The sequence below is a fragment of the Chrysemys picta genome, chromosome 5 (genome assembly GCF_011386835.1).
Source record: "Chrysemys picta bellii isolate R12L10 chromosome 5, ASM1138683v2, whole genome shotgun sequence".
Taxonomy (NCBI): domain Eukaryota; kingdom Metazoa; phylum Chordata; order Testudines; family Emydidae; genus Chrysemys; species Chrysemys picta.
In genome coordinates this window covers 129,321,489-129,341,062 of record NC_088795.1, presented here as the reverse complement: position 1 = coordinate 129,341,062, position 19,574 = coordinate 129,321,489, and the positions used below count along the sequence as shown (strand labels likewise).

The 19,574-nt window shown below is 51.8% G+C and overlaps 1 protein-coding gene across 9 annotated transcripts in view; it reads left to right on the top strand.

Annotated features, from left to right (window-relative positions):
* REEP1 (receptor accessory protein 1) overlaps positions 1–19,574 on the top strand; it is a 120,701-nt gene that overhangs the window by 83,616 nt on the left and 17,511 nt on the right. For 3 of the 9 annotated variants that reach the window (XM_042855581.2, XM_024106473.3, XM_024106474.3), the window contains one exon: positions 8,096–8,131. The exons of 4 other annotated variants lie outside the window; for them this stretch is intronic. In XM_042855581.2, the coding sequence (XP_042711515.1) occupies positions 8,096–8,131 (36 nt within the window). Of the gene's footprint in view, positions 1–8,095; positions 8,132–11,420; positions 12,791–19,574 lie in introns of those variants that run through there. 2 more of the 9 variants (XM_065597240.1, XM_065597241.1) reach the window with 1 other exon arrangement.

Genomic DNA, 19,574 nt, shown 5'->3' with positions numbered 1-19,574 from the left:
AATTGCTTTTAATTCACACTTCTGTTATTCCAGGGCAAGTTTGTGTGTGAACACACTTGGCTCCAATTTGTGTGTCATATTTTGATTGATTAACAGGCTACTCTCAATCTGAAATAAGAGGGTTCACAACAACAAAATAGGACATTCTTAATCCAAAATAAGTGATCGCATGCAGACTTCCACCAAAATAACCAGTAAACCTGCTTTAGATATATGTTTGATTTTGTGGGTAGACCAGCCCTGGTGTTTTGTTCTAAAGTGTGTGACACTGGGCTCAAACGAACTCAAACTCACTCAACATTGCTGATTTTGGCCTGGTTTCACACTCATGCCAGACATTGACCTTGGGTCTTCCACAGCTGGGCCCTGAATAACTGAACTGTTCATGAACCATTCAGCAAAGCTGGGCTGAGTTCAGAGTTCCTCGCAAAAATCAAGGATCCAGGTGATTTGTGTGTGATTTGGTGTTTTGTAATGAGATTTGTAAACAGTGCATGTGTGCAAGTGAGAGGGAGAGAGAGATTTGCCAGTCAGGTGGTACCATGTCTGGAGAGCCATGGACAGGGGTAAGCAGCTGGACTTCCCACCCTACTGCAAACAGAGTGCACTCACACTAGATACAGTCCAAACTGCCCTCTTTCCTGGAGTTTGCCTCCAAAATTAACAACAAAACACAAATATATCTATGATGTCAGTGGTGCCCTCTATCTCGCAAACATTTACTGTACATCTTTTTATACTACTGGGTTAGAGCTAAGAGGACTCAGCTGCTCTGACATCAGAAGGAATCAGCAAAAGTATCTCTGCCTCTGTGCACAGTACTTGACAGGGTGACTCAGCTGAAAGGCTTTGCATTCCTGTAAAGGGTCTGAGAACCTGCCAGACAGTTACAGTGACAGCAGTAGCTAGATTACAGGGGACAGGCATAAATCTCCTACAGCTTCAAGAGGATTTACAGAAATCCTGGCCCATGCTAACATATTGTAACAACCGGGACTCGGTATTGCAAGCTTTCTGTAAGTGGAACTCCTGCTTTGTGAAGAGAGTTATTCCAGCCTGGCGTGCAGTACTGGGTCCTGCGTTTGCAAAAGAGGAAATCTAGGGTTACCATATTTTAATTTAAAAAAAGGAGGACCCTCTGGCCCTGCCCCAACTCCGCCCCAACTCCGCCCCCGCCCCTTCCCCAAAGTCCCCGCCCCAACTCTGCCCCCTCCCCTGAACGCGCCGCTCCCCTGCTCCTCCCCCTCCCCTGCTTCACGCATCAAATGTTCGTGGAAAGCCTGAAACAGGGAGGCAGCAGGTAAGCTGGGGCTGGGGCTGGGGCGGGGCGGGGCGCGGCCCAGTCCAGCCCCCCCGGCTGAGCAGCTCCCTCTGGCGGCCGGCCCAGGCCGAGAGGCTCTGGCCCCGGCGTCTCCCGCCCGGCTCAGGCCCTGGGGCGCCAGCCCTGGTTCCGGCCGAGTGGCTCCGGCCCGCCCTGGCCCCCGCCGGCCCCAGCGGCCCCAGAGGCTCAGGCCCCCAGCCGAGCACCGCCGGCCCCAGGTTCCGGCCCGGACCCAAGCCCCACGACCCCTCCCTCCCTATTTTCCCGGACATGTCCGGCTTTTTGGGATTTCCTCCCGGACGGGGATTTGAGGCCCAAAAAGCTGGACATGTCCAGGAAAATCCGGACATATGGTAACCCTAGGAAATCTAGTTGTTCGGGCACAAGCCTAGGGGCATGGCTACACTTGCAGATGTAGAGCACTGTGAGTTAAGCCGCCTTCGGAGAGTGCAGTAGGGAAAGTGCTGCAGTCTGTCGACACTGACAACTGCTTGCGCACTGGCGTGGCCACATTTGCGGCATTTGCAGCAGCATTGGGAGCGGTGCATTATGGGCAGCTATCCCAGCATGCAAGTGACTGCAATGTGCTTTTCAAATGGGGGATGGGGTGGAGTGTGACAGAGAGTGTGTTGTATGTATGTGGGGGAAGAGAGAGTGGGTTTTTGGGGGGCCGAGAGCACGTCAACATGCTGTCTTGTAAGTTCAGACAGCAGCAGACCTCCCCCTCCTCTCCGCCTCTCTCTCACACACACAGCATTCCCGGCTGTGAGAAACGGAACTTTCAAACAGCATATCTGCATTCCTACAGTGATTCAAAACAATGACAAGAGTGGCCACTTGACTTATGGGGATTATGGGACATTTCTGGAGGCTGATCAGAGCACAATAATGCAACACCTCGTCCACACTGGCGCCATGGCGCTCCAGCGGGGGCACAGCAAACATTATTCCACTCGCCGAGATGGAGTACCAGGAGCGCTCTAGCCACGGAGTCAGAGCGCTCTACGTGCCTTGCCAGTGTGGATAGGGAGTGGGCTAGGGCACCTGGGGCTCCTTTATTGTGCTGTAACTCACAAGTGTAGCCAAGCCCTAGGACTTAAGAGACCTGGGTTCAAGTTCTTCCTCCACCACAGACCTCCTGTGTGACCTTGGATAAGTCACATAGGCCCAGAGCCTCAAAGAGATTTAGGTGCCTTACTCCTAATGGGAGTTAGATGCCTAAATATCTTTTGAGGATCTGGGCCTCAGTGTCTCTGTGCCTCAGTGCATCTGAATCAAATGGGGATAGTAGCACTTCCCAGAGGTGTTGTGAAGACAAATGTTAAAGATTGCAAGGTGCTCAGATGCTATGGTAAATACCTTAGCTAGGTTCTTATGTGCTTTTTACTTCCGTGATTGAAATTAATAAAATATACAATTAAGTCCCCCCAGAAGTTCTCCTTTGGGATCAGTTCCAGCTGTTGGATAGAGTTTCTGGAGGAGAGTGTTTTGTTCCTGAACCACTTTCTCTGTTGCTAGTAATAACATTCCATCTTGTCACAAGGTCTGAGTGTCCATGGCCCATCCAAATTCCTATTTTGCACGTGGGAGAAAAATTCTCTCTTGAGAAAGCCATGTGTTAGTGTCACGGAGTGCTCTACGCACCACTGTAGTGCCTCCTTCTGGCTGCATCCAGCAATTAGCTCTGCCTGGCCATCAGCCCTTCCTGCACTTGCACTCCATTGCTCTCTCTCGGGACTCAAATGCTCCCGCTTCGTGGCTTGGCCCTCTGGCCAGGTCACTGTAGTCCTCCCCTTTCCAGGTACTATCAACATCCTCCACAGCATCCCAGGCACAGGCATCAATTCCATGGGTGCTGCAAGGCTGGAGCGCCCATGGGGAAAAAAAAAAAAAAAATAGTGAGCACCCACCAGCCACCCAACGATCAGCTGGTCAGTGGGCCCCACCAATCAGCTTCTCTCCTCCCCCCAGCACTTCCTGCCCACCACCAATCAGCTGTTCGGTGGCAGGCAGGAGGCACTGGGGGATGCAGAGGAGCATGGGTGGGAAGAGGCAGAGCAAGGGCATGGCACACTTGGGGGAGGGGGCAGGAAGAGTCAGGGTGGGAGCAGAGTCTCAGGGGATGGACAGGAAGAAGCAGAGCAAGGGTGGGGCCTTGGGGCAGGGTCTCAGAGCAGGGTGGAGCACTCCCAGGAAAAGCTGAAAGTCAGCACCTGTGGTCCTAGGCAGTCCTGAATTCCACTACCCTGGCTAAGTGATTCCCTCCGTGACTGGGATGAATGGTCCCAGACAGTTTTCAAGATCACTGCCCCAGTTGTACCACTCACTCATTCAGTGGCTGGTAGGGGAACCCAGGCCTACCCCAGTTCAGGGGTCCTGTCTCCTGCAGCTGAGGTCTGTACAACCCAAACCTTCCTGCCTCCCCCCTGCACTACTTACCTTGCCTATCTCAGGCTTGTATTCACCACTGTAGCTAAACCCCCATCTCCTAGGTCTGCTAGACAAACCCTTCCTTTTTGGTTCAAACCCCTTTCCATCCCATATCCCAGAGAGAGTTCCTAGAGCCCCCTTTCTGCCACCAGCTCCCTGGTTTTATAGACACTTCTGTTGCTCTACAGGTGAGCTTTCTGCTTCCCTTAATTAGGACTCTCCCCTCCCTGTAAATATCCCCCAGCTTGCAGCCTAATAGGTTAATTGGCCCACCTGGCCTATGTTATCCCCTTCTAGCAAGTGTGGGAAACACACCCCATCATGGTTAGTCTTTCTAAACCCTTTACCTTGTTTCCTCCACTTAGCACCATCTGCCTTTTGCCTACATTACTCGTGGATCAACAGGCAATTGATTTAAACCAGCTCTATGTTGTTTCAGTGATGAGGTGGCTGCTAAACAATGTTCTGCAGTTTAATAGTAATACAAATGGCTCCATGCATCACTAAGGCACTGAGGGCCCAATCCCATAGATGCCTAGGGTGTGTCTACACTGCACTCCAATGCCCACGGCTGGCCTGTGTCAGCTGACTCAAGCTCAGGCTATGGGGCTGTAAAATTGCAGTGTAGACGTTTGGGCTCGGGCTGGAGCTTGTACTCTGGGACCCCGTGGGAGGGGAGAATGTCTACACTGCAATCTAAGCCCAGGGTTAGTAGAATTCGAGTTAACAGACCCTGGGTTTGTTACCTCATTTGTAACCCCAGGTTAGGAATTGTTGAAACCTGGGTCCTAGCCTGGGACTCCAGTGTCTGTGATGCGTTATGCGGGCTCAAGTCCAACCACTCATATCCCAGACTTCCCAGTGCGCTCACAAAACATGGCCACTTTAGCCCTTTGTTCGTGGAGCAGTGTGGGAAAACTTGATTGTCCATCAAACTTGACAGTCCAGAGGACAAAGAAAGTTGGTCCATGGCACCATGAGATACTTTTGGCAGCTCCAAAGCATGAGTCTAGCGAGGCTGCGTCTACACTGCAAAGAAAATAGGGCTTAAACTCTGGGTCCCAGCTTGACTCAGGTTCGGACCCTCCACCCCTGATAGGTCCTGGACTGGGTCTGAGCCCTGGGTTAGCACGATTTGTGTGTAGATTGAAGGGAGATTGGCTTGAGCCTGAGTCTGAACCCTGGGCTTACGTTGCAGTGTAGACATACACTTAGGTTTGGTCTACATCTAAAACTTAGGTTGACCTAGCTGCATCGCTTGGAGCCAGTGGCACTGTAACACTTTTTACAGTGGGGGTGCTGAAAGCCAGTGGTCCCCCAAATTTTTACCTCTCACCCCCTCTTACCCCTGTCCATGCCCCCTCTTCCTAGAGCTTGGGCCAGGACTAGCTGTGGCTTGCGGGTGAGAGGAGACGCGGACGGGGGTAAGAGGGCTGAGGCTGGGACCACAGCTGGGGGTGGGTCCTGCAGCTGGGACCCTGGGTGCGGGGCCAGGAGCAGAGCCCTAGGTGTGAGACTGGTGGCAGCCAGGGCCCCAGGCGTGGGGCTAGGAGCGGAGCCCCGGGCGTGAAGCCAGCAGCTCCAGGACTAGGCTGATGGAAGATTTCTTCCATGGATCTTGCTACTGCCTCTCAATGGGGTAAATTTCCTGCAGTGATGAAAATCCCCCTTCCTTGGCTGTGGTAAGCGTCTACACTACTGCCCTGTAGCAGTGTAGCTGCAGCTTTGCCATTGTAGCACTTGTAGTGTTGACACAGCTTTAGGGCTAGACTATCCCAGCCACTCAGGGCAATAAGGGAGATTACAGCCTCCCTTGCTCGCCTGGTTGGCCCTGCTCTGATGGTGACTGGCTGTGGGGAGGGGTAATTCACCCAAGCAGGGGGGTTTCCCCTGATACTCCCCACCATAGAGAGGGGTGGAGCCTGAGAGGAGGTCTGACTCCATCCCCATTCCCCTCTCGTTGGCCAGAGTAGGTGGCTGGATGCACAGGGGGAAACTGCTCCCTGAAAATGGGTGGTGGGTCCGAGAGCCACAGCCCATTATCTGCTCTCCTGGCACAGCACAGCTACATGTGACGTTGCCCGCAGATAGTCATGTGACAGTCTAGCCCCTAGGCTGGGGAGTAACTGTGTTCCAGTGCGGAGGTCCCATTGAAGTCATGACACGTATCTGCCTATGTGAGTACATGTATTCCTGGGTGTATCCTTTGTCAGCCTCTTGCCCCAATAAAAAGAGGCATGTCGGGGTTGGGCTGGGAGCATGGCAGAGCTCATGACTGGACCTCTTTGGCAGAAGAGACCTAGCACCAGCAATGTAAGTTAGAGCAGGATTGTTTCTGTTCTAACTTTGTGCTGGGGCCAGGTGGCCCTGAACTGGGAAGATGCAGCCGGCTCCCTGAGGCTGCCACTGCTCTACCAAGTGGAGAATCAGGGCCCAATTGGGGTTTTCTTGTAACTTCTCAAACTAAGGATTTGCAGAGCAGACTCTAAGTGCATGACAAATTGGTCATTCGGGTGTTCCTAAACTTCGGGGCATCTACTAACCATAACGACTCTGGGAGTGAATATATGATGGGGGGCCAAAATGTCTATTACATGAACTAAGATAGATATTGGGAAAATAAACCCCCTTGAAAAGATTATCTGTAAGTGAGATCAGAACTGCTGTCCTTCCCTCTTCCTGCTATTTCTTTTTTAGCAGCAGCCATGGTGCGTTAAGCAGAGCCTTAGGAATTGAGCTTAGGGCTTGGTTCTGATCTAATCTATCTATCCCATAGAGTTTCATCCTGCCCCCCTTCACCGTAGTACCTGACTGCCTTCTGTGTAAAATCAATAGCAAGTCCCGGGCAGACTTCATGGAGTCTCTGGCACCTCTCTTTTACACTGGTTTTACACTGACATTGACTTGAGTGGAGTGACTCCTGATTTGTGCTGGTCTGAAACAAGAATCAGGCCCTCAGTGATCAGATGGCTCAATGCAGGGGTGGCCAACTGGTGGCTCCAGCGCCGCATGCATAGGCTGACCAGACAGCAGGTGTGAAAAATTGGGATGGGGGTGGGGGGTAATAGGAGCCTATATAAGAAAAAGACCCAAAAATCGGGACTGTCCCTATAAAATCGGGACATCTGGTGACCCTACGCATGCAGCTCTTCAGAAGTTAATATGCGGCTCCTTGCATAGGCACCAACTCCAGGGCTGGAGCTACAGGTGCCAACTTTCCAATGTGCCGGGTGTGTGTGTGTGTGCTCACTGCTCAACCCTTGACTCTGCCACAGACCCTGCCCTTACTTCATCCCTTCCCCTAAGATCCTTCCTGCCCTGTTCCCTGAGCCTGCCATGCCCTCGCTCCTCCCCCTCCCCCCAGAGCCTCCTGCATGCCGCAGGAGGCATGGGGAAGGAGGGAGAGGCGCTGATCAGCAGGGCTGCTGGCAGGCGCGGGGAGCTGAGGGGGAGGGCCTGCTGATGTATTACTGTGGCTCTTTGGCAATGTACACAGGTAAATTCTGGCTTCTTCTCAGGCACAGGTTGGCCACCCCTGGCTCAATGGATCAAACCTTGCTTTCCAAAAACACTTTCCTCTTAGTGCCAATGTGTCTCTTTTCCATGTATAGGGCTCAGTTGGGGGCATACATTGTAAGGATCAGACTGGGAGCAATTTCTCAGATGTTTTAAAAGACAGCTGCCACTTGCCTGCAGGCGAAGATCACAGCTTGTGAGTTACCAGTGCCTTGGGACTGGAGGGTTCTATAGAACTCCCTGGACCATCTTCATCCGAAGTGTAACACCACTGAAGTACAGCCTGTTGTGTCCTTGCCGATGGAGATTTTGACACTCTGTTCATGTCTGATTCGTAGCGATAGTAATGACCATTCTGATGTAATGCTCAGAAGCTGGGTGAATGACTAAACCAATGCTTCCAACATAACTCCTCTGTAAATCTATTGAATTAAGTAGATCTGCATGGATGCAAACCCTACATTATGGAACTGTGCGGTTATTCTCTCATAACCTCCACTTGCTGTGTGCAGCGTGGCTTATTCAGTCTTACAGAGACTGTTAAAGGCTTGTCAGAGGGCAGTGTTGTCTAGTGGTCTGAGCACAGGGTTGGGAGCCCGGAACTTCTGTACCTAACCCCCGCTCTACCACTCCCTAGCTGCAGTGGCCTTCAGTAAAGCATTTAACATCTCTGTGTCTGTCCCTGCATTGGTAAATGGAGACGGTAACACTTATCTACCTCACAAGACTGAGTCGTGATTGTACAGTTTGGGAAGAAAAGTCAAGCGCTTTCTAAGTGTTATTGTTGATGCAGCACGGATGATTCTTAACGTTAAGCTCCTCTTTCAGTTTGCTCATGTTGTTCGGTGTGCCGAATCCTCAGAGGTGAGTGCTGGATTCCACGCATCCCTTGTGAGCACGGCTGCGTTCGCCTGCGATGTCTTGCAATTCTTATTCTTGCTCCCTGGGGTTCCTAACAAAGAGGACAAATGAATAAGGCTGGGGCAACAATGAATGAGTTTGTAACTGTGAAAAATGAGACTCGAGGCTGTGCTATGTGTGTTTTGTTGCTAACCATGCATTGCCGTGAGCTCTTCCTTTCAACTTACTGACCCGCATTACAGAGGCTGTGGAGTGCTTTGACTTCAGCCCTGTGGATATTGGGGAGTTTTGTGCCACTGTTGCTACACTACTGCAGATCCCCGGCATAGATCCATTGTGCCGATGTAAGACAGGGCTTGCTTTGCTGTGACTAAGCGAGAGTAAATTACCAGGGTACATCACACCAGTCCCAGCCTCATGTTGCACTGTTGCTAGGGGGTTGCACAGATGTCACTACATAGATGCATGTACACCAGTACAAATTTCTGTAAAGTAGGCCTGGTCTATACCTAAAACTGGTAGGGTTACCATATTCAAACATTTAAAAAAGAGGACACTCCAGGGGGCTCCGGTCCCGCCCCCGGCCCCGCCCTGGCCCCGCCCCAACTCCGCCCCTTCCCCGGCCCCGGCCCAACCCCACCCCTTCTCCGCCCCCATTCCAACCCTTTCCCCAAAGTCCCTGCCCCAACTCTGCCCCCTCCTCTGAGCACCCCGCATTCCTCCTCCTCCCTCCCTCTCTGATCTTGGTTGGGGGTTGCTAAGTGCTTCCCTGCTTCCCACTTGCCCTGCAGCCTCTATGCCCTTGCCTGCCCTGCTCCTCCTCACCCTGCAGCCTCTGCACCCCCTGCTCCCCACTCGCCCTACAGCCTCTGCACCCCCTGCTCCCCACTCGCCCTGCAGCCTCTGCACCCCCCCGCAGCCTCTGTGCCCCCTGCTCCCCACTCGCCCTGCAGCCTCTGCACCCCCCCGCCCCTGCAGCCTCTGTGCCTCCTGCTCCCCACTCGCCCTGCAGCCTCTACACCCCTGCTCCCCACTCGCCCTGCAGCCTCTGCACACCCCCCGCAGCCTCTGTGCCCCCTGCTCCCCACTCGCCCTGCAGCCTCTGCACCCCCCCACAGCCTCTGTGCCCCCTGCTCCCCACTCGCCCTGCAGCCTCTGCACCCCCCCACAGCCTCTGTGCCCCCTGCTCCCCACTCGCCCTGCAGCCTCTGCACCCCCGCAGCCTCTGTGCCCCCTGCTCCCCACTCGCCCTGCAGCCTCTGCATCCCCCCTGCAGCCTCTGTGCCTCCTGCTCCCCACTCGCCCTGCAGCCTCTGCACCCCTTGCTCCCCACTCGCCCTGCAGCCTCTGCACACACACCCCGCAGCCTCTGTGCCTCCTGCTCCCCACTCGGCCTGCAGCCTCTGCACCCCCCCCTGCAGCCTCTGTGCCTCCTGCTCCCCACTCGCCCTGCAGCCTCTGCACCCCCCCGCCCCCGCAGCCTCTGTGCCCCCTGCTCTCCACTCGCCCTGCAGCCTCTGCACCCCCCCCACAGCCTCTGTGCCCCCTGCTCCCCACTCGCCCTGCAGCCTCTGCACCCCCCCCTGCAGCCTCTGTGCCTCCTGCTCCCCACTCGCCCTGCAGCCTCTGCACCCCCCACAGCCTCTGTGCCTCCTGCTCCCCACTCGCCCTGCAGCCTCTGCACCCCCCCCTGCAGCCTCTGTGCCCCCTGCTCCCCACTCGCCCTGCAGCCTCTGCACCCCCCCGCCCGCGCAGCCTCTGTGCCCCCTGCTCCCCACTCGCCCTGCAGCCTCTGCACCCCCCCCACAGCCTCTGTGCCCCCTGCTCTCCACTCGCCCTGCAGCCTCTGCACCCCCCCACAGCCTCTGTGCCCCCTGCTCCCCACTCACCCTGCAGCCTCTGCACCCCCACTGCAGCCTCTGTGCCTCCTGCTCCCCACTCGCCCTGCAGCCTCTGCACCCCCCGCCGCCTCTGTGCCCCCCTGCTCTCCACTCGCCCTGCAGCCTCTGCACGCCCCCTGCAGCCTCTGTGCCTCCTGCTCCCCACTCGCCCTGCAGCCTCTGCACCCCCCTGCAGCCTCTGTGCCCCCTGCTCCCCACTCGCCCTGCAGCCTCTGCACCCCCCCACAGCCTCTGTGCCCCCTGCTCCCCACTCGCCCTGCAGCCTCTGCACCCCCCCCCGCCCCCGCAGCCTCTGTGCCCCCTGCTCCCCACTCGCCCTGCAGCCTCTGCACCCCCCCTGCAGCCTCTGTGCCTCCTGCTCCCCACTCGCCCTACAGCCTCTGCACCCCCCCTGCAGCCTCTGTGCCTCCTGCTCCCCACTCGCCCTGCAGCCTCTGCACCCCCCACAGCCTCTGTGCCTCCTGCTCCCCACTCGCCCTGCAGCCTCTGCACCCCCCCCCGCAGCCTCTGTGCCCCCTGCTCTCCACTCGCCCTGCAGCCTCTGCACCCCCCCCCCTGCAGCCTCTACACACACACACACACACACACACACCCCTCACCCGGCAGAGGGAGAGCTGCAGGCTCCACGTTGACTCAAACACTTCCTCGCTGCTCTGTGGGGGAGGAAGGAGCGGGGGAGGGACTCTGGCTGCTAGAGGCCCTAGTGGCTGCGAGCGGCTTTCAATCAGGCCAGGCGTCCAATCAGCCACGCCGCACTCCGCAGGAGGGGAAATCCCGGACATTTCTACTTCATTAGAAATCCCCCCCGGACAGCCATTTAAGGCTGAAAAAGCCGGACATGTCCGGGGAAACCCGGACGGATGGTAACCCTAAAAACCTGGGGTCGACCTCGCTACGTTGCTCAGGGCTGTGAAAAATGTCACACCTGTGTGACATTGTTAAGCTGACCTAAGTTCTGGTTTAGACACTGCTAGGTCAATGGAAGAATGCCAACCTAGCTACCACCTCTCAGGGCATGTCTACACTACAAACTTTTGCCGGCACAAGTGACGTTGGCATAAAGCCGCTGCAGTTACTTTAATCCTTGTGCGCATGCAAACTTTGCTTCTTGCGTCAGCGCTGTGTGTACTCAGTAGGGGTGTTTCTGTCAATGCACAATGTGGTGCACCATGGTTAGGTATCCCCAGAGTGCAACTTGCCGCCATCCAGCTCACTGACTTGTGGGGACGTTTTGGCAAAGGGTGGGGCAGAAATGAGTTGCTCAGGGCTATGTGGGACTGCAGGATCAAGTTCCTATCCCGTAGTGCCATCTTTATCCCCTAATTTTTGCACCTATTTTGAAAATACCATGAACCTGCATGGGACCTGTCGCTGTCCCCCGTCTCTGACAGAAGCATGGAGCCTGCACAGTTTTGCACATTGATCATGAACATTGCAAGCACAGGATGCACGATCCTCCAGTATTTGCAGAACCACAAGAAGCGCCGTGGGCAACACGATGATTTCCTAGAGGTCAGATTGCTGTGGGATGTGGCGAGAACCAGTTCAAGGTTGGTGGTGGTGGTCACGGAGCAGCTGGAAATGGCAGCGCGCCACTTCTGGGCCTGAGGAATGAGCACTGACTGGTGGGCTCACATTGGAAGGCAGGCCTGGGATGATGAGCAGTGGCTACAGAACTTACGGATGCGCAAGGCCACATTTCTGGATCCCAGCACAGGGACACCAGAATGAGAGCTGCACTGACAGTGGAGAAGCGAGTGGCGATTGCACTGTGGAAACTTGCAACACTGGATTGCTACCAGTGGGAAATCATTTTGGGGTTGGAAAATGCACTGTGGGGGCTGTTGTCATGCAAATGTGCAGGGCCATTAATGGTCTCCTGCTATGCAGGACTGTGACTCTCGGTAATGTGCAGGGTATAATGAATGGATTTGCAGCAATGGGGTTCCCGAACTGCAGTGGAGCGATAAACAGCGTGCATATCCCTATTTGGCACCAGACCACCTCGCCACAGAGTACGTCAACAGAAATGGCTACGTTTCTGTTGTTATGCAAGTGCTGGTGGATCGCCAGAGACGTTTCACCGACATCAGTGTTGGCTGGTCAGGAAAGGGGCATGACGCTCACGTCTTAAGAACACAGGACTGTTCAGAACACTAAAAGCAGGGATATTCTTTTCCAACCGGCAGAATCCCATTGGTGATGTTGAAATGCCAAAAGTGATCCAACCAACCCCTTACTCCTGTACACAGGCCACCTTGACAGCACCAAGGAAAGATTCAACTATTGGCCCAGCTGGTGCAGAATGACAGTTGAATGCGCTATTGGTAGATTGAAGCAAAGGGGGAAAAGTTGCTGCCGGGGCGGAGAGCAGAGATGGAGCAACAGTCTGTGGAGTATGAACAGCCAGACACAAGGGCTATCAGGAGAGCTCAATGCAGAGCTGTATGGCTCAGGGAGGCTTTAAAAGAGCATTTTAATAGTGAGCCACCGTGATGTATTGTGGTGCACTGCGCTCTACCTGGCCCTGCAGTTTGAGGGCCTGTTAGGCATTGTGTGGTGCTTGGTGCACATCTATGGATATAACACTTTCAATGCACCTATTCATTTTGTGGTGCTTGCTCACATTTATGATGATCACACTATGTTTGTCTCTGCTCCTCTGAGTTGTGTCGAAGTGTACAATCACAAGAGAGTGTACAATCACCAGCCATTCTGCAGCATATGTTGGGAACTAATAAAGGATGAATTATTTTCCAAACGAGAGAGTTTTATTGAATAACAAAAAACACTTCAAAAAAATTCTGTGCAAGTTAAAAGCAAACACATCAAAACCGTAACAAATGTATGGAACAGAGCTTAAAGAACATTCATGTCCATTATAGTTACACATACAGCAGTCGTGGCTCTCACAGGTCAGTGTTTTTGAAGCTGTGCTTGTACTTAATGTCCCCCGGTGTGCAGTAGGGATGCGGCCCCTGATGCCACATGGAATGTTGATTGGGGTGTCGGGAGGGGCTGTGATGAAGCTCTCCACGGACTGCAAAGGGATTGTTGAACCTGTAGGTCCACAAGAGTCTGCAGCATCCGTGTTTGCTGCCAGAGAAGCCCCATTATATTCCAGTGCATCTCCTTCTTTGACTCCTGGCCCTTTCTCCTGTCCACTCTTTCCTTCTCCATATAGTCTGTAATATTCATCCTCCAGATCCTCTGGTCATGATCTGATGCAGCACTGGCTTGCGGGATCTCACTGAACATGTCATCCCGAGTCCTCCTCTTTCTCCTCTTTTTTGGGCTCAGGTGTTCCCCGGTTGTGGAGGGGGGACCCCTCAAGGCCTCAGTATCAGCAGCCACAGATAAAACACACAGAGGTACCGTTGTCAGTATTGTCACAGCAGAAAGCAGATGTGAAGATTCAGAATTCCCGTCCCTGGCTCCCCTAAAATTTTAAACCAGACACACTTATTGACACATCTACTTCAGAGGGCTTGTGCACGGCACCAATCACAGCCACAGATGACCCGTGCCTGGCGATAGTGCGGGGGCAGAGAGAGGACAGCCAGCTTCAGCAATGTTATTGAGCATCGTCAGTCTGTGTGAGCGTGCTCAGTACAAGCCAAACAGCCAGTCTTGGGTGAGGGGCACGTCACCCCTCATGCCCCCCCGTGTGTTGCCTCTGCTCACAGCACCGACCCTGGTGAGTATGGCCTGCCAGGGTGAGGGAAATGAGGACGGAATTGCTTGGTTGCATGAAGCTATGCATATAGGGCAATGGCACTGAATATTGGCATCATTTTCTACTGGGGGTGATTTTAGCTGATATCTCACTCCTGAGGGTAACAAAGGCACCGAGAGCACAGCTGTGGTGGTGTCCCAAGGCTGCCTGAGCCCATGTGCCACTAGCCTGTTTATTGAAATGGTGACTACCAAAGTTATTGCTGACTGGCATGGGAAAGTGTCCTACCATGGAGGTAGAAATAAGGCAGCCATGCCTAGAAACCTTCAGGAGCGGATTGCAGAGTACCTCCATGAACGTTTCATCGAGGATTCAAGGGACATCTCTGTGTGCATAAACAAACTGCTCCACATATGACCCCTGCCCGACTCTACAAGGGAATGAAAAGCAGATAACAACTCTACCTCTCTTTGTGGTAACACACCTCTTCCAGAATGAGTAAATTAATGAAAAGTCATTAGCTGTGTCCTGCTAAGTTGGGGACGCCATCACTGTAATGGGAAATAAATGTACACGCTTACCCAAGGTTCCTTCTCCAGCATCGGGCTCGCCTATGCTCGACTGGTGGGACTGACTAGACTACACTGGAGTCTCAAACAGGTCCTGGTTCATGGCATAGTTGGATTCCCTCAGACACATGTCCCCCATCCTCCTTGTCCTCGCTGTTCACGCCAGGGGCTGTGTCTCGGTCTCCTTGGAGGTATCCACGGTAGTGTTGGGGGCTCAGCTGTAGCTGAGTATAGACATGCCCTGTAGCTCGGGGTTTGGCTGTCAACGCTGTTTTCAGCACCGCATCAATTAGATCGGTTCCTGCCAGACCTAGGTCATATCCTTTCCTTTGCTCTTTATCCTGGTGGGAGGGAAAGGTCCTTCGTTTTGAGTGGGCCATGAATGGAGGATTGGGCTGCAAGGGACATTACCTAAAGGTAAATAAAAATAAATCCTTGCTGTATTAGAACCTTGTAACCGGTACTTATAATCTCTCATAACTCAAGCCTGACCTCAGATGTACAGAACCTTCCTTCTTAAACTTGTGTAAACTTGATTTTAAACATTAGCTTTGATAAATTTTTTTATTACTGATGGCACCTTAGGTAATGAGCAGTGAAAGGGGTTTTAAATGTATTCTTCACCCTTTGTACTTACTGTTTATTGTGTGCACTTCTGTCACCCTGGAAATGCAACAGCACAAAGATCAAAGGGTTGCAGTGCTCCCACACCCACTACAGCCATTCCTTTTCGCAGGGCCCACTCTCCTCACCCACCCAGCCTAAGGGCCTGATTCTTCATTGCTGACTTCTCTGATGCACTTGCAAAGAATGCTTTGCCTTTTAAAATGCTCTTTCGTTGAGCACAGCTTTGGTCATTCAGTGAACTGGTCCCTGAGTAAATTAGGTGCGTGTATTTTCTCAATTCTGCAAAAAGCAGGGAGAAAACCAGCCCAGTTCTGTACAAGAGCTTGAGAGATGCTAAGTCTTTCTACGCTGTTATTTATCCTTGAGACAAGGTGGGTGAGGTAATAGCTTTTATTTGACCAACTTCTGTTGGTGGGAGAGACAAGCTTTCGAGCTTACACGGAGCTGCGTAGGCATGGGAAGTAAGGGTGTGGGGGATGCTGCAGCACCCCCAGGTTTTGTGCCTGGGGTCCCACCCGCCGGCTCTGCGCCCTTGCCACCTAGGGTCTCGGCCACCAGCCCTGCGCCCCTGCCGCCCAGGGTCCTGGCCACCAGCCCTGCTACTGCCTGGGGGTCCACTGCCGGCCCCGGGTCCCGCTTAGCCGCCGGTCCCGCTCGGCCGCCAGCCCGCACCCGGGAGTTTGCTGCCGACCCGGGGTCCTGCTCAGCTGCAATGTCCCAGCCGCCGGCCCTGCATGCAGGGTCCCAGCTGCCGGGGCCCGGGGACTCTGCTACCAGCCCCAGGGTCCCGCCCAGCCACCGGCCTTGCATGCGGGATCACGACCGCCTTACCCCTGTCCGTGTCCCCCCTCCCAGAGCCACAGCCCTGCTCCCGGCCCCAGGTCTAGGGGGTGGGGAGTGGCACAGACAGGGGTAAGAGGGATGCAGCTCAGCACCCCCACTCCAAAAAGTGTCCCAGTGCCACTGCAGAGCTGTTCTCCAGTCTGGGAAGGAATCTCCCAGCTAACTACAAGACAGAATAGATTGTTTAGCTAACTCGTTAACACTTAGTTCAAAGAACCATTGAAGGTGAAGTGGCCTGTTAACACCCCTCCTGTCATCATGGGGACAGGAAGCGAGGGCAGGGAAGGCAGCTGGGAGGTTGTTAGTGGGTTACATATTGTTGTAATAAACTATAAATGTGGGGTCTAGCAAAGTTATGAATTTAGGCTCCCAGGCTCATCTTTTGAATGGGTTGTGCAGGTTTCCTTTGAGGATGAGGACTAATAGGTCCGACACAAAGTGATTGCTCTGTGAAAAGTGTTCACCCACAGGTGATAGGGTGTCTTTTGTCTTTTATCATTTTCCTCTGTGAGGTCATTGGAGAGCGTAGTGACTGTCTGGTTACACCCACATAGTTGCTATTGGGGCATTTAGTACACTGGATGAGGCACACCACATGTTGTGATAGGCACATGTAGGGCACAGGATATGAAATGTGTATTGTGGGGGGTGTTGATCATTGTAGCACTGGAGAGATGTCTGCAAGTTTTGCATCTGTCCTCTGACAGGGTCTGGTGCCAGCTTGAGTTGGTGTGTGCTGGTCTGTGGGGAGTTTGCTTCTGAAAAAATGAGCTTGGAGAGGTTGGGGGGGGGGGTTGTTTGAAGGCCAGAAGAGGGGGTTTGGGAAAGGTTTCTTTCAGGATGGGATCCCCATCAAATGTGGGTTGTAGTTGTTTGATGATATCCCATATGGGTTCCAGTGGGGGTGGTAGGTAACAACAAGGGGTGTGTGGTCGGAGGGAGTTTTATTTCTGTATTGATGCAGGTTCTCTCTGGACCATGGGTCTTACACATGCCTATCACAACATGTGCTGTACCTCACCCAGTGCACTAATGCCCAATAACAACTATGTGGGTGAAACCAGACAATCACTGCGCTCTTGAACGAACTCACACAGGAAAACGATAAAAGACAAACACACCACACCCCTGTGGGTGAACACATTTCACAAAGAGATCACTCTGTATCTGACCTCTCGATCCTCATCCTCAAAGGAAACCTGCACAACCCTTTGAAAAGACAAGCCTGGGGGCTTAAATTCATAAATTTGCTAGACACTAAAAATCATGGACTGAATAGAGACAATGGATTTATGGATTATTACAACAATCTGTAACCTATTAATAACCCCGCCAGTTGCCTTCCCCCCTCCACACGCTCCTTCCCCACTTTCTCTCCTATGACTGGAGGGACTGAATGGTCCCTTGAAATATGTGTTACGTACTTATGCTAAACAATCTGATCCCTCTTGTATTTATCTGTGACACTCTGCGTACCTGTTCCAGACCTGAAGAGCTCTGTGTAAGCTCAAAAGTGTGTCTCTCTCACTGACAGAAGTTGGTCCAATGGAAGATATTAGCTCACCCACCTTGTCTCCCTAATGTCCTTGGACCGACAGGGCTACGATAACACTGCATACAACAATGGAAGTTATTTATCCTCATTTAGCACACACATTGTGTTCAGTGCTGTACAAGATGCAAGAATAAATATAGTCTCAGCCCCAAAGAGTTTATAGTTTAAAGAGGGAGACACACAAGGCTCGTCTACAATAGGAAAATTAGAAACCACTTTGTAGCCATTATATAATAATCATTATATAATGCCTGCATCTGTAACTTTCACTCCATGCATCTGAAGAAGTGGGTTTTTTATCCACGAAAGCTTATGCCCAAACAAATCTGTTAGTCTTTAAGATACCACCAGACTCCTTGTTGTTTTTGTGGATACAGACTAACAGGGCTACCCCCTGATATTTGTAGCCATGGTGCAGCTGTAGCCATGAGAGCAACAGCATCAGTGCAAGTGCATGTAAGACTCCATTATTTTTCTCATGGAAACCTGCTCATTCATTCATTTAGTCATATAAATGTAGTGTCTCAGGGGCCAAGGTATGGACCAGAACTTCATTGTGCTAGGCGCTGCACAAACACAGAACAAAAAACAGCCCCTGCCCCAAATGTAAAACCATTATTTTTATTGGAAAACAGCAGTGCAGGAACAATCTGCTGCTCTTGCTCCATGCGCAATGCTCCACGAGTGTCATTCACATCACACAACATTACTCAGGAAACAGATATTATAATAATAAAAAAAAACAGGAAAAAATATCATAAGCCAGAACATTTATGGCAAAGTCCTATTCCCTTTGCTGCAGATGAGATTTTTGCCATTGGCTTCAGTGGAGTAGAAGTTGGCATGCAGTTGGTTACAGGTGTCATGGAATGTATTTTACCTTTTTTATTAATCTGCAACCCCTTGATTCCCTCAGAGACAGAATAAAAGGTGGGCTAAGCACGCACTGGAATCACTCCAGATAGCAGATAGATCTGTCAGTATCAGACTACAGTGGAACCCTCTTATACTGAAGCTGTTTGTTTCACAGAACAGCTTAATTATGCATTTGTTCACTCTAACTGGCCTCACAATCTGCACATTGCAGGGTACTGATATAATTCAGGACATTCATCCTCCTTTTCTATGAACAGTTTCACTAACTCCAAGCCCACTGTAAATGGTTCCACAGTAGATATGAAAATGTGTCTTCTTGACAGTTCCTGTGTCGGCCTTTCTTACTCTGACTCAGTGGTATGTCTTTTCTGGCAAAGTTCCCGCCAGTGGCTTTTAAACAAGTCTTTGATTTACTTCTACTATATTAAGGCTCTGTTGAAAGATCAGGTTATAACATCAGGGAACATTGATAACATGAAATCATAACTTGGTTCCATCCGGGGATCTTCAGAAAGGATTAAATTAATATCCCCAGTGATGCATGCTTGTTTGTAGGATGCTGGCTGTGTCTGGAAAATGCACAAACCCTGATGGGATATTAAACAAGTTTTCTTGGAATTTGCACTTTTAAAATAAAAGCTTTTTTTTTTTTTAATTGAATACTCTCAGCTCAACGAATTTTATCAGATACTTTTGCACTGATGCGCAATTTCAATTCTGGTAGCCAATAACTACATCTGAAAGAGATTTAATAAGCAGAACTGTGAGGAGCGCTGTTATGATAGCAAACGTTGTGCTTTTGTTGAGGGACCCTTATCAGTAAAATACTGATCCAGAACTGGGAACAGTGTAAGAAATGTTTAAAGATGTTAGTGACCAATGGGACTATTTGCCTGAGCAAGGGCTGGAGGGTTGTGCTACCAAATGGATGACCAATACAAGAATGTGTTCTTTAAAGCAACAGCGCAGTTGTCACACGGGATCCCAGCCTTGGTTGGCAGACTCAGTTAGTCATGCACCACATGTTGCAGTGTAAAGCCAGCTCCTGGAGCTCTCCCAGTAAATACTGTTGGATGTTTTCCTGTGTGGCTGAATTTAGTTCCCACAAGGCAGGGAGACATGTCATGTACAACCAGTGGCAGGGTTCGCAGGATACAGCTGATCATGATCTTAAAGGCACATTCACCAAATTGTGCATTTTTAACCAATCATGTGCTAGTATGTTACAAATATGCCCAAATCCTTATTTTTAGCATGTTACAAATTACCCCTGAGATTACTGAAATGGAAAGAATTTTAAAAATCAAATTGACTTTTTACATGTATGCTGTTTGTTTGCATTTTTGAATTAGGACAATTAAATAGCTTCATCTGTTTTACTTTTGTTCCTAGTCAGTTT